General features: G+C 44.3%; 1 protein-coding gene across 1 annotated transcript in view; it reads left to right on the top strand.

Moving 5' to 3' along the window:
• The window catches only part of wwc3 (WWC family member 3), a 193,974-nt gene that overhangs the window by 123,124 nt on the left and 55,730 nt on the right, over positions 1-15,120 (top strand). The window contains exon 6 of the mRNA XM_072584498.1: positions 13,793-13,922. Coding sequence (XP_072440599.1) covers positions 13,793-13,922 — 130 coding nt within the window. The remainder of the gene's footprint in view (positions 1-13,792; positions 13,923-15,120) is intronic.

Below are 15,120 nucleotides of genomic sequence, written 5' to 3'. Positions count from 1 at the left end.
TATCATTAATGCAAATATTTGAGGCACTTAACAGGAGAGTTCTTGCCCAATATTCGACCCTCTATCATAGTAAGAAATGTTAGGAAAGGCGAGCCAAATGCTTGATCTAAGACATTTCTTCAAATTGTGTCTTAAAGGAGGGGAGTGTGTTAGAAAGGCCTAGTGATTTAAGAAAGGCGTTTTAGAGTTTAGGCCCTCAGCAGCTTAAAAACATGGAGAATGATGGACAATGATCGGAACAGGGAATATTGAAGAGACCATAATGAAGAGTGTGATGTTCTTGGATGATTGTAAGGCTGGAGGACATTGGAAGGCTAGGATACCCTACATTATCTGACAAGATAAATCTTTGAGGGACAGAGTTGGTCTTTCCATTCTTTGCTAAATCTCGTCCACATTATATGCATTACTTCTAGTTATAATGCAAATACCTAAAATTGAAGTGAATATTTTATTATCATCTTATCTCAGTTTTGAAAGTTCTTCCCTTTTACTCTAAGGTTGTGCCGTTTGGTTCTAGTCTCTGTTGCCAATGGAAACATTTTCCCAATGTCCACTCTGTCTAGGCTGGGCCTGTCTGTGTCGAGCCCAAGCTTGTGGATTCAAACCATATGATGAAACTGTGATGCATCGAAGAGGCTAAAGTACTGTTGACCTTTTAAATAAATGGAGGGATCCTTAACAACCGTTGATATATTTTAAATTAATTCAGTAATGAGACCAATCAGTCCATCAGGCCTGTACTGGCACTTTGAAACAGTCATGGTAGTCCATCCCACTCTCTTCCCCATTCTCCATAGCCTTGCAAAACTCTCCTGTTCAAGTTACTAACTACAGCAAACATTTTATTAACAGACAGGCACCTGTGGGACCAGGAGTTTGACATTTAATCAAATATTCCAGTTGATCAAGAGTTCCACATAATCGGGTGTAAAAACACACACTAAGCAAGAGAAACGTAATGTGGGGGAATACATAACACTGTTATGCTTTATTATTTAAGTGATTTATGCTGTAAACAACTTTGCTTTCAATAAAATTAACTGCTAAAACCCCTACTCACTCGCACCGTCCCTTAACTGACTACTCGGGTAGCTGTAGATGCTGGAGATCAGAGTCGAGAGTGTGGTACTGGAAAAGCACGGCAGGTCAGGCAGCATCCGAGGAGCAGGAGAATTGATGTTTCGGGCATAAGCCCTTCATGAAGTGCTTTTCCAGCACCACATTCTCGATCGAGATTGCGTTGGGTTCCTGATCCCATCAGACATTCGCTCTGTTAATATCAAGGTGCCTTAAATGACCGGATGAATTGATAAGTTATAAACTTACAACATAATGCTCACTTGTGCTTGCTCTGCTGCCTTATTAGACCAATATGTTGTGACCCTATACCTCAATACTTGTATTTTTTTTCATTGCTAGAAAAGGTAGAGAAAGGTCAAGCCTAACCAAGGAGAGTGGAAAGAGATGGGTGACGGCTAATGTTGCTTTTACCTGTCAGTCCCAGGTAATGCAGTGGCTTCCAATTACAGGCATGTACTGTCCACAAAAATAGCTCCTTGACCAGACCTTGTACTCGTGCCCGCAATGATCTCACTGTGGTAGCCTCACCGTCAACAGCTGCGAGCTGATCATAGCTGTTATCTGTTCATGTTTGTGTCTTTTAAAAATTATGAACTGCAGGGAGAAAGAAAGTTTTTTTTTTAGAACAGAGATTTGCCAGGATGGCTGCATAATGTCACAGAAAGGACTTTGATACCTCGTGTGACCTCTGTTTTTGTGGCTGTGGGCTCCTGCAATGCGCAGACAATCAGGAGCCAAGGAGCTGTTTACAATGAAGCTGAATGATCCTCAGCTTAACTGAACAGGTTGGAACTGGAAACAAAATAGAAAGACACGAGAGGCTGAGAGAGAAAAAGACACAGCAGTGTGTGCAGTTGTTTTCCCCAACAGAGGCTGCCTGTTCTCTGCAGCAAAAAAGCAAGCCAGGTTTAAACTTGAATGAAACCACTGACCTTGCTGTGAGCTGCGACTTTTGAACTGATAAATTGGAGACATTTTCACAGTGCATCAGTCACTTGGTACTTCTTATACACCAGTAGAAACTTACAGAGAAAGGTAATTGTATACGAAGGGCCAGGTTAGATGAAGTAGGATCATCTCAATATAAGAATTAGGAAGCAAAGATCAGTCAACTGATGTTTCATTTTTTATACCTCCACCAATAATCTGTTTTCTTAATTTGTCTGTCTGTGTGTGTGTAATATATAGGTAAAGGTGAGCTTATAAAGGGATTAGAATTTTATTTAGTGTTGTATGCCAGTGATTTTACATCCACAGATATAGTCCAATTACTTATTATAATTCTTGTTGAGTACAGAATCCTGGTGTATGTTTTCTATCACCCTTGATCTGAACATGAGATAGACTGGGGCACTCTGAGTGAGTACCTTTAACAGTTCAGTATGGCTGTGGGAATAGTGGAGCCTGTGAGCTACGCCAGTGGGAGGTAACATTTGTACGATAACAATAGGATTGGGTATTCCACTGGAGTTGTTCCAGTGTGTGCAAGCTGGGGAAGGGAGAGGTTCCATTGGCCTGTGCCATGTTCTGAAATATAATTGAAATTTTGGGTTTCATGGCAGCAATTGTCACCTACCTCTAGAGCAAGAATTTGTCCCAATGCTTTTGACGGACTACTTTGGCTTCCTGTGGGATGATAACAGTTTGAACCAATAATCAGAAGATTGAGTTCAGACCAGTAGTGATTGTATTGAGGCACATTCCTGATGAAGAGCCTATGCTCGAAATGTCGACTCTCCTGTTCCTCAGATGCTGCCTGACCTGCTGTGCTTCTCCAATGCCACACGTTTTGACTCTGGCCTGCACCATCTGCAGTCCTCACTTTCTCCCATTGTAATGAGGTCTGACAGGTGGACCTCATAGAATATGAGTTCCCTGAATGGGGCTGTTAATCTGATCTGATCAAGGCAGATTTCTCTCTCGTTCTCCCTCTGCTGAAGGGAACTCAACCTGAGAGGGAAGTGGAAACAGTTTAGAATTTGGAGAAGTGGGGAGGCAAAGACATTTATGTGGGCTCTTTGCAATCGCAGAAATGTCTCGATGCATTTTGGTGAAGTTTAGGCAGGGTTGTAATGTAAGAAGAGTGGCAGCTATGGGCATGTATCAAACAGCCAAAAGCAGTAATGTGATCGTGACCGCATTATGTATTTGTAAATTTATTGAGGGATCTACACTGACCAGGACATTAGGGATAATACCCCTGTTCTTCTTTGTAATAATGCAATGGCACCTTTCACATTCACCAGTGCAGGCAGATATGACCTTTGTTGAACCTTCCACTTGAAAGACAGCACCTCTGATATGGCAACGTTCACTAGGACTGCATTGGATTGGCAACTTTAATCATCGTGACAAGTTCTGATCGAGATTCAACTCCAGAGTTTTATGACAGTCACACACATGCAGGCACACACACACACAGACATACACACACACACACGCAGACATACACACGCGCACACACACACACACACACCAGCAACCTCTCCAGTGGAGAGTGAAATGCAAGCTGGGGAAGGGAGTGGTTCCATTGGCTTGTGCTGTGTTCTGAAGTATAATTGAAGTTTTGCAGGTCAGACAGCTTTGTTGCCTCTTTGTGACAACCTGGCTTCACCTCCAGGTTATGCAGGGTAGCAGTCGGTGAGTTGAATTTCATTTAGGCATGTTTTTTTGATTCACTCGTCCCTAATTGCCAAGATACTGAGAGCCTTACGAGGCAATGTCAGAGAGCAGGTACGAGTCAGCCAGATTGCTGTGGGTCTGGAGTTACATGTAGACCAGATGACTGACTTCCTTCCCTGGACGTCAGAGGTGAAACCTATATGTTTGTCCAACTATTGATAATTGATTGTTTTGTGTTTACTGTCACTGAGACAAATTCACAACACCAGATTTTTTTTCTGTAAATTCCACCAGTTACCATATTGGGATTTGAACCCATGTTCCTAGAATATTAGCCTTGGGCCTCTGAATTACTAGTCCAGCGACATTGCCCCTGCACCACTGCCTCCCCACCTTTTTATGTTTTTTTAACTTTTGCTAAAAAAAAATCTTAGCAGTGTATCGACACATGATCTAACCTTTAAATTGTATTTTTTTGCTCTTTCTATTTTAAGGATTTTGTGATTCACAATACAAAATAAAGCCAAATATTCAATTTACAATGTGGTGATAGTGAGTTAGTCAAATAAGGTGGATTCTGAAAGATTCGCAAAATGTGGGGAATTTTAATGAAAGTGTCACATGAGCAGTCATCTGTTCGTGTGTCACATGGTCAAACCTCTAGGAATATGTTAGATCTGTCTTGGTAATCTGAGGCGCATGTCTGGAAGTCCAGGGCGTCATTGAGAGTCATAGAGCTGTACAGCGTGGAAACAGACCCTTCGGTCCAACTTGTCCATGCCGACTAGATATCCAAACCTAATTTAGTCCAATTTGCTAGCACATGGCCCATAAACACTTCCTATTCATCTACCCATCCAGATGCCTTTTTAATGCTGTCATTGCACCAGCCTCCTCCTCGTCTTCTGGCAGCTCATTCCATACCCGCACCTACCCTCTGCTTGAAAAAGTTGCCCCTTTCAAACCTTTCCCCTCTCACCTTAAACCTATGCCCTCCTTTGGAGTCCCCCATCCCAGTGAAAGGACCTTGTCTATTTACCCTATCCATGCCCCTCATGATTTTATAAACCTCTGTGAGGTCACCCCTCAGCCTTCGACCTTCCAGGGAAAACAGCCCCAGCCTATTCAGCCTCTCCCTAAAGCTCAAATCCTCCAACCCTGGCAACATCCTTGTAAATCTTCTCTGAACCCTTTCAAGTTTCACCACATCCCTCCTATAGCAGGGAGCTGCCGACAATGGCCGATGTGACATTCAGGGAGTGCACTGGTGATATTTTAGTACTTGCTGTTGGGAGAATGTGTCTCCATCCTGAGTGCTTGAGCGCAAGGACGATGCTGTGAAATAGACTCTTTGGCTGAGTTGAGCCAAACATGTGTGCTGCTTTAAAATGGGGCACAATTTGCTTTTTTTTCCCCCTGTGTTGCTGATGTCGGAGAGTAGAGAGCAAGTCCCCAGTCTTAGTGTTGCACCTTGGTGATTGAGGAGTCATTGTGCCGTTACTAAACGCAATCAAAAAAGCAACGTCAAGTCTGAGCCCAAATCCCTTTCCTGTCCCTGTTTCTCCCCCCCCCACCCCACCGGCTAAAAACCCTGAGGTAATTCTGGAATAGAATGTGATTGCTTGTCAGCACCTCAACAAAGACTGAGAGAATGTATAATACAAGAGGCAGAGTAAACACATACACAAAAACATAGTGCGGGAGGGGGGGTAGTTGAGGGGGCGGTGTGGGTAGGGGGCAGGGGTGATTTTCAGATAACAGTCAAACGTCTCTAAGTCTGTGCTGTGTTAGAATAAAGGTTCAATTGTTTTCTGCTGCTGGGCAGGCTGAGCGAAAAGCTGGCCACTTGAACAGTACCTGCTGTTGATGGAAAGCTTTGCAGGAAGTGGGCTGTGGTTAGGTGAGGGAATGTTGCCAGCAGCTGATGTAAAAGGCAGCCGAGGCAACAGAACTTTCCATTCTTTCAGGAGGTACTGCTTATCTTTGAGGGAGAATGGTTAAGGCGGCTGGTGCTGAGCTTCCACGAGATGTGAAGCAACATCATGTTTTCCTTTTCCCAGCCCAGTGTGCCGAACGCACTGAGAACTCATTGACGCCAGCGAAAAAATAAACAAATTACCTTGCATCAGCCTGCGCTGAAATATTCAGTCAGATAGAGATGGTCCTGATATCACTTTGTTTTCTTTTCATTCACTCCTGGGATGTGGGCATCGCGGACTGTGCCGACATTTCTCGCTCGTCCCTTGCTGCACTTGAGAAGGTGATGGTGAGCTACCTTCTTGAGTCGCTGCAGTCTGTGTGCTGTAGGTTGACCCACAATGCCCTTGGGGAGGTAATTCCAGGATTTTGACCCAATGACCGTGAAGGAACGGCAATGTATTTCCAAGTCAGGATGGTGAGTGGATTGGAGGGGAGGTTGCTGGTGGTGGTATCTGCTACCTGTGTCCTTCTAAATGGAAGTGCCATGGGTTTGGAAGGTGGCGTCTAAGGACCTTTTGGTGATTTTTTTTGTGGTGCATCTTGTAGATAGGAATAACTACTACTACCAAGAGTCTGTGGTGGAGGGAGTGGATACTTGTGGGTGTGGTGCCAATCAAACAGGCTGCTTTGTCTTGGAAGGTGTCAAGCTTCTTGAGTGTTGTTGGGGCTGAACACATTCAGGCAAACGTTGAGTATTCCATCACACTCCTGATTTGTAGATGGTGGACAGCTATGGGGGTGAGTCACTCGCCACAGTATTCCGAGCCTCTGACCTGCTCTTGTAGCCACTGTAGTTACATGGCAAGTCCAGTTCAGTTTCCAGTCAATGGTAACACACTCTACTCCCCGCAACCCCCCCCCCCCCCCCCCCCCTCCAAAACACCTACATCTAGGTTATAGTTGAGGGTGGGTTACTGTATTTACATCATCAATGTAACCTGCTCCCAATGTTACAAAACTTGAGTTCCTGTGTATCCTCGCGTTTCTTTGCCCTTTAATTAAGTTCTTGCAATATGGCGCTGGATATGGTTGACTCCTTGCAACCTCCTGCGTGCACATCTAAGTTTCCTATTTCCTACAATCGTTCTACCTATTATTTGCTATCTATGCTACTTAACTCTGTGATCTGCCTGTATCGCTCGCAAGACAAAGCTTTTCACTGTGCCTTGGTACACGTGACAATAAATTCAATTCAATGGACATAAGCTCTTCTTCTGGACCTCTTTACCTCTCTCTCCCTCTTTGACAGTCATTAAATTGTATCTTTCTCACCGAGGTCTTGACCAGTTGCCCGCATCACTCACATGTCTTGCTGTCAAACTTTACTTTATGATGTGGTGATGCGTCCTGGGATGTTTTATTATGTAAAGGGGTCTACACAAATGTAAGGTAATTGGGAGGGAGTGATTGTGATCAAACACTCTTGGAGAGAGAATTTGAGATCAGGAGAATTTGTACAATACCATACTCAGTCCATACAATTCTCTAGGTTACAGGTTCTCGACCTGGCTGAGAAGTTTTTAAGGATCCACCACAAGGCACCAGTGTTGGAAATGCCCGTATTGTGAAACATGCACCAAGTGTTTGCTTGTTGAATATTTGTTTGACTTCCGTGATTACTGATTTTCCTGAGCATGTTCTGAGTTTCATGTTTTGACTTTTGAGTCTAATGGAAGCGCAATTACAGACAAGAGTTTACCAGGTTATGAGTAAAGCTTGCCTGTCTCTGGGGAAGCTGAAAATGTGTTGCTGGAAAAGCGCAGCAGGTCAGGCAGCATCCAAGGAGCAGGAGAATCGACGTTTCGGGCATGAGCCCTTCTTCAGGAATCCGCCCGAAACGTCGATTCTCCTGCTCCTTGGATGCTGCCTGACCTGCTGCGCTTTTCCAGCAACACATTTTCAGCTCTGATCTCCAGCATCTACAGTCCTCACTTTCTCCTGTCTCTGGGGAAGGGGTAGTGGTGGGGCTGCCCACTGATATCATTCTGCTGTCAGCAGTGGATGAGTTGTGCCGAGTGGTGCTCCCACAAACTTTGCTTATCAACGTTTAGGCTGGCTTGGCCTGGCCTCTAAAGGCCCACATTTAACCTTGGACCTGAGAAGAGGATTAGTTTCCTTGCCCTATGATGGCTGAAGTTGGGGTCACACGCTGTGGATTTTTCATTCACTTTAATATGCTTTTTAATAGCTTCTGACAGGATGCTTTTCAATTTCTTTGTTAAGAAAGTGTTGTTGAACTATTGAAAAGCCAGTAATATCTTTTGGTTCAGGCATCTACTGACTCATCTGAAACTTTCTGGTCTGTGTTATTGCACACCAGGTCTTTCACATGTATCAGGCCTTCCCTCCTCCTCCTCCTCCTCCAGATTCTTCTTATCAGGCTTTTCTGATATCGAAGCTTCTCTAATTTTCTCTCCATCATTGCCTTCAGCTGCCTGGGCCCCTAAGCTTTGGGCTTCCCTGTCCCTATCTCTCTCGCTTTCCTCCCTTCCACCTTCCTTTAAAACCTAACTGTTTGACCAAGCTTTTTGTCAGGTGATGACAGGACACTCGGGGGTAACTCAAGCAACAGAAGTTGCTGGAGAAACTCGGCAGCTCTGGCAGAGTGAGAGTTAGTCTTTCAGGGTCTGATGAAGAGTCACTAGACTCGATGTTAACTCTCCTTATCTCTCCACAGATGCGCTACCAGATCTGTTGACTATCTCCAGGGTTCTCTGCTTGTTTTGAGATTTCCAGCACCCACAGAATTTGGCTTTTATTACAAGGGATAACTCCCATCAAACAAAACCAAGAACTACATGTGGCAATATTATTGCATTAAGAGGTGTAATTTCTCCTGGATTTTAGATTAGATTAGATTCCCCACAGTGTGGAAACAGGCCCTTCGGCCCAACAAGTCTACACTGACCCTTCAAAGAGCAACCAACCCAGACCCGTTCCCCTACCCTACTTTTTTAACCCCTGACTAATGCACCTAACACTATGGGCAATTTAGCATGGCCAATTCACCTGACCTGCACATCTTTGGATTGTGGGAGGAAACCAGAGCACCCAGAGGAATCCCACGCAGACACTGGGAGAACGTGCAAACTCCACACAGACAGTTGCCTGAGGCAGGAATTGAACCCGGGTCCCTGGCGCTGTGAGGCAGCAGTGCTAGTCACTAAGCCACCAGGCTGCCCTAGTTTAGCTTTCAGTAGTTGTTGAGGTTTTGAAGTTGATTGTGGAAGTTGCCATATCTCCCTCTCCACCAGAATTTTCTCTTGATGTTCCTTCTTCCTGGACTGGAGAAAAGTTGCACATGAGATGATCTATTTTACCAGAGGTGTGGGATGTTATTGTATTGGAGCTGTTGGTGTTTAGTAGTTAAATAATCTATTATTCTGTTAAGTTTTCCAATCAAGTCAAACTTATTCCAAACCTTCCTTCCTTTTGTTTGTATTTTAATTGTAGTGTTGGAATAAAGTGTGTTTTGCTTAAAGTGCAGTGGAGTAACCAATTGAATTACATCTAGTACGGAACACCTTACGCTTGCCTTTAAATGAGATAAAAGTTAGAGTCGAGGCTATCCCCTTAATACATTTGAAAGGGGTTTGGTCTAGTCCATAAGATGCAGATGCTGGAGATCTGAAACAAAAGAGAAATTGATGGCAAAACTCAGCAGGTCTGGCAGTGTGTGTGGAGAGAAAGCAGAGTTAACATTTCAAGTCCTGTGATTCTTCATTAGGAACGGTTCTGATGAAGAGTCAGCAGCCCTGAAACGTTAACTCTACTTTCTCTCCACAGGTGCTGCCAGCATTGCTGAGATCTGCCATCAGTTTCAGTTTCTGCTTGTGGTCCTCTCCCTGTTTTTGAAATAGCGCAGAAGAAACTTATACGTCCACATGAGAGGTCAAACAGGGCACTCTCGTTTCATGCTCGTTGAGAATGTGGCACTTCCAACAGGGTTGGCCCTGTTTCTGGAGTATCAGCCTTGATTTCAATATTGCAGACCTGGAATTGAAATTGATCTCAGAATCTTGCGATGCAATGGGGAAAGTGCTACCAACTAGATCACCACTGACACCCATCTGGAACATGGCAACCAGTAGGATCCCACACCGAATAATGAGACAACCAGCTGACGGTATTGTTTTAATGTTGGTTGAGAATTGATTGCTGGTCAGGATATTGGGGAGAACTTGTGCTACGCATTATGGCCCATTGGAACTGCTCCAATCCTTTGACGAGCATCCCATTCGGAGTCAAAGCGTGTGTTGCTGGAAAAGCACAGCCAGTCAGGCAGCATCTGAGGAGCAGGGGAATTGACATTTTGAGCATAAACCCTTCATCAGGAATGATGAAGAGCTTATGCTCAAAATGTCGACTCTCCTGCTCCTTGGATGCTGCCTGACCAGCTGTACTTTTCCAGTGCCACACACTTTGATCTCCAGTCCTCATTTCCTCCCATTCAGACCCAACCGTCTACCCTATCCCTCTAACTCTGCACTTCCCATGGCTAATCCACCTAACCTACACATCCCTGAACACTACGGGCAATTTAGCATAGCCATTCCATCTAACCTGCACGTCCTGGGACTATGGGAGGAAACCCACACAGACACAGGGAAAAAGATGGACTAGTGCAGTGAGGCAGCAGTGCTTCCTACTGTGCTAGTGTGCCACTCTATTCTTTAAATGGTTTTGCAGGATCTTTCACACCAACCTGAGAGAACATGATGGAGCTTATTTTAGCATCTCGTCCGTAAGAAAGTATCTTTGACATACCTACTGCACTAAAATGTCAGCCTGGGATTGAGCCAAGGCTCTTCCATAAGCATTTGCTCCAGTAAAGTCTTTTTTTGTTTTTGTTGAGTCATGCAGACTCATTGGTACGGTAAATAGGCAAAGTCTTTTCCCTGGGGTCGGGGAGTCCAGAACTAGAGGTCATAGATTTAGGGTGAGAGGGGAAAGATATAAAAGAGACCTAAGGGGCAACGTTTTCACACAGAGGGTGGTACGGGTATGGAATGAGGTACCAGAGGAAGTGGTGGAGGCTGGTACAGTTGCAACATTTAAGAGGCATTTGGATGGGTATATGAATAGGAAGGGTTTGGAGGGTTATGGGCCGGGTGCTGGCAGGTGGGATTAGATTGTGTTGGGATATCTGGTCGGCATGGAAGGGGTTGGACCGAAGGGTCTGTTTCCATGCTGTACATCTCTGTGACTCTGATGTTTCACAGCTTGTTGCTCGCATAACGTTACAACTGGATACAAACAAACACCATCCATTTACACTGACCGAAAAGGTTGTGAGGAGCCCGAATGCCCTAAGGGCATGTCGATAATCTGGGTTTGATGAGTTGTGCTTCTGTTTGTCAGTGGCCCCTTCAGAACTAAAACAGGCGTTGTATTTTAATCTGAAGTCTTGTGTTATCTGTCACACATTCCGGGACAGCTTTTGGCTTCTAGGGCAGGAGAAATGAGGCTTGTAAAAGGGGAATTTAATGGCTCTGAAACTGTGCAGGGTTTCTCCCAGTCTTTGAAGGATCTGAGGAGAATGCATCAATTCCATGGAGTTTTAGCAAAGGCTGAAGTATGTTAAAAATGTCTTCCGTGTGAATTGGTTTACGATTTTAAACAGGATTTGAAATATAGCTGATGGCAGGTTAACCCGAAGGCAGTATTCTGTTTCAGATAATAACTTCAGATGACTCGTGCAACCTTGAGTGAATGGCAACTTAGTAGGTTGATAAATCAAGAGGAGAGTTAGATCTCTGGGAACGTCATTAGTGGATATTAACTTTGATCCGGGCTGGTTAAAAGGCATCGTGAGTGAAGGGGCTGAACAAATATGTCTGCAACATTGCACACGGGAGGCACCTTTTTTGTTTTCTAGAATGTTCTGTCCACACCTACCAAGTCTCTTGAGGGGGGGTGGGGAGTCAAAAGGTTGCTTTAGTCCGTGACTGATTGACTCGTCGTGTTTGACTCTAACCTTGTGACTTTGCTGCAAGCCAAGGTGCTGGGGTTGGGTTGGTGGAAGAGAGGGGCAAATAGTTTGGTGAACGGTTCTACCCGGTTGACGGTTGAGTTTCCCCAAAAATGCTCAAGACAGATCCCACCCTCCTGCTCGCTGCTACATTCTCCGCACGTTGTAACAGATTGACTTGTGTTCTTGTTCTCGGAAAGTCTGAACATTTTGAACGGTGTCAATCATGACTTTGTGTTACATCACTGGTTTTACGTGTATGGGCTTTCCCAGCAATTGTTTGCACCATCCCGAGGACAACCCCGTGATTATTCACGCGCCCGTCTGAAACCCTGGCTTCCATGTGACAGTCTTGGGGGTCAGAGAGAGAGAGAGAGGCTAGCTATCATTCCAGAAAAGTTACGCCCACGTGTAAGGTCAAAAAGAGCAGAAAATTAAAGGAGCAGCTATGATTCCATTCAGTAGGCTGAAATCTTGAAGCTGGTGAATCCTGGAGTCACTGCGTGCATTCCTCCCCCATCTCCTTCTCCAACTGTGATCAGTGGCCTGGTTTAGATAAACCCAGATTTTACTTCCCCACTTTGTACACTACAAGAGGCTGAATCCAATTGGGACAGCTCTGAAATATAATGGGGAGAGGTAGGGATGTAGTTTGAGGATTGTTCGAGGACTTCAAGTGACTCACCCATGGGAATGTCAATCTCCTGATGACCAAACAGCATTTTTCAAGGGTAACAGTTTCAAAGGGAAGTAATTTTTAACGCCTCCAAAAGAAGCTGGAGATATGAAAGGAGATACTACAGAGGTTAAATCCATTTATCCAGGAAAGAAATTATTATGTTCAGGGTGTGGAACAAAGACAAATGGAACGGAGATTATCCAGAGAGGGTACTAATGGGAGGAGATGGGGAGGCTTCAGGTGAGTAATGAAGAAGGTGTTTGCCTTTATTGGTCAGTGCATTAAGTAAATGAGTTGGGAGGTTATGTTGCAGCTGTACAGCACATTGGTTAGGCCATCTCTGCAACACTGTGCTCAGTTCTGGTCTTCCTGCTGTAGGAAAGATGTTGTAAACTTTAGAGAGTTCAGAAAAGGTCTCCAAAAATGTTGCTGGGTTTGGAGGGTTTGAGCTATAGGGAGAGGCTGAACAGGCTGGGGCTATTTTCCCGGGAGCATCGGGGGCTGAGGGGTGACCTTATAGTGATTTATAAAATCATGAGGGGCATGGATAGGGTAAATAGACAATATCTTCTCCCCAAGGTAAGGGAGTCCAAAACTAGAGGCCATAGGTTTAAGGTGAGAGGGGCATAATATAAAAGGGACCTAAGGGGCAGCTTTTTCACACAGAGGGTGGTACATGTATGGAATGAGCTGCCAGAGGAAGTGGTGGAGGCTGGTACAATTACAGCATTTAAAAGGCATCTGGATGGGTATATGAATAGGAAGGGTTTGGAGGGATATGGGACGAGATTGATTTAGGATATCTAGTCCGCAGAGATGAGTTGAACCGAAGAGCCTGTTTCACTGTAGAATATCTCTATGACTGTGTCTCTCTCTATGTCTGTGTGAAACATGATACATACTGTGTTTGGAGTGTTATTAATTTTGAGTTTTACTCCAGTCAGAACAGACCATCATGACCTCCTCTGTCTTAGAGATAAATGTGCGATTTTTGTGGAATTGCATTCTTTTGAGGAGCTGACCTTCAGACTTTGATCAATCCTCCTAAATAAACCCATGCTAAATTGTTTCTTTAAGAATTGAGTCTCCTTTGTCCCTGTGTCATAGCCTGTGTTGCAGTTTGTTGTAGCTGCTTTTGACTTGTTGATCCCAAACACTGGATGTACCAAAAGCTTTGTAATGCTGTTAGACAACAGACTTCTTTTGCTCCCAGTGCCTCTGATTGTGTTAAACTGTGCAATGGGGGAAATAACAATGCTATAGCACTGACTGTCAGCCAACCTGTTCGTTCAGTGAGTGCAACGGCTATTCTCAAAAGTGACACAACTCACAACTGGGGATTTTTAAAAAACTGAAATCTCCAAATTGTTCCCATAAGCCAGAAAGAAATGCGAGTGCATAAAGGAGAGAAACGTAAAAAACATGGTTAAGATATTTTCTTCTTTCGTTTGATTCAGGATTGACCGCAAAATGTCTGACAGTCAAACTAACTATAAACTGGATGAAGCGCAGGAAATTATGAATGAGCTGAGAACGATCAAGAAGTCAATTACTTTAGGAGAGAAAGAGAAACAGGACCTTATTCAGGTAAGACTTTCTTCCTCCTTACCACACAAAATTAGCAGACTAATAACCCAAACTCCTAGACTAATCTCCCAGGGAACAGGAATCCAAATCTAAACATGGCAATTGGAGAACCTTAATTCGTTTTTTTACAAAAATACTGAAAATGTATGGCTGGAATTTGTAAAAGTGAGCCTGACGCAGTTAGATTGTCATTAAAACCAACTGCTTTTTAACTGAAGTTAAAAAATCACACAGCACCAGGTTAGAGTCCAACAGGTTTAATTGGAAGCACTAGCTTTCGGAGCGTTGTTCCTTCATCAGGTGGTCATCAGCAGTGCTCCGAAAGCTAGTGCTTCCAAATAAACCTGTTGGACTCTAACCTGGTGTTGTGTGATTTTTAACTTTGTACACCCTAGTCCAACACCGGCATCTCCATATCCTGTTTCATTGAAGTCAGATAAAGTTCTTTCAGTCACTACTGCTCTTGCCTGTCTGGTCGATGTGCAACATGAATCCCAACTAAAGTGGTTACTTTTAACTGGCCTTTAAAGAGTTTTACCAAGCCAGTCAGTTGTATAAAGCAGGAAGGGTCTGCACCAGCACATTCACGGAACCAATGGGGATGGCAATAAAAGCTGTTTTGAACAGCGCCATCCAATCTGGAGAATAAATGTTTCATTCTAAGGCAAGTTGTTGGAGGGAATCCTGAGGAACAGGATGTACATGTATTTGGAAAGGCAAGGACTGATTCGGGATAGTCAACATGGCTTTGTGTGTGGGAAATCAGGTCTCACAAACTTGATTGAGTTTTTTGAAGAAGTAACAAAGAAGATTGATGAGGGCAGAGCAGTAGATGTGACCTATGTGGACTTCAGTAAGGCGTTCGACAAGATTCCCCATGGGAGACTGATTAGCAAGGTTAGATCTCAGGGAATACCGGGAGATCTAGCCATTTGGATACAGAACTGGCTCAAAGGTAGAAGACAGAGGGTGGTGGTGTAGGGTTGTTTTTCAGACTGGAGGCCTGTGACCAGTGGAGTGCCACAAGGATCAGTGCTGGGCCCTCTGCATTTTGTCATTTATATAAATGATTTGGATGCGAGCATAAGAGGTATAGTTAGTAAGTTTGCAGATGACACCAAAATTGGAGGTGTTGTGGACAGCGAAGAAGGTTACCTCAGATTACAACAGGATCTGGACCAGATGGGCCAATGGGCTG

This window comes from Chiloscyllium punctatum, chromosome 15, assembly GCF_047496795.1.
Source record: "Chiloscyllium punctatum isolate Juve2018m chromosome 15, sChiPun1.3, whole genome shotgun sequence".
NCBI lineage: Eukaryota > Metazoa > Chordata > Chondrichthyes > Orectolobiformes > Hemiscylliidae > Chiloscyllium > Chiloscyllium punctatum.
This window is presented reverse-complemented; position numbering and strand designations above follow the sequence as displayed.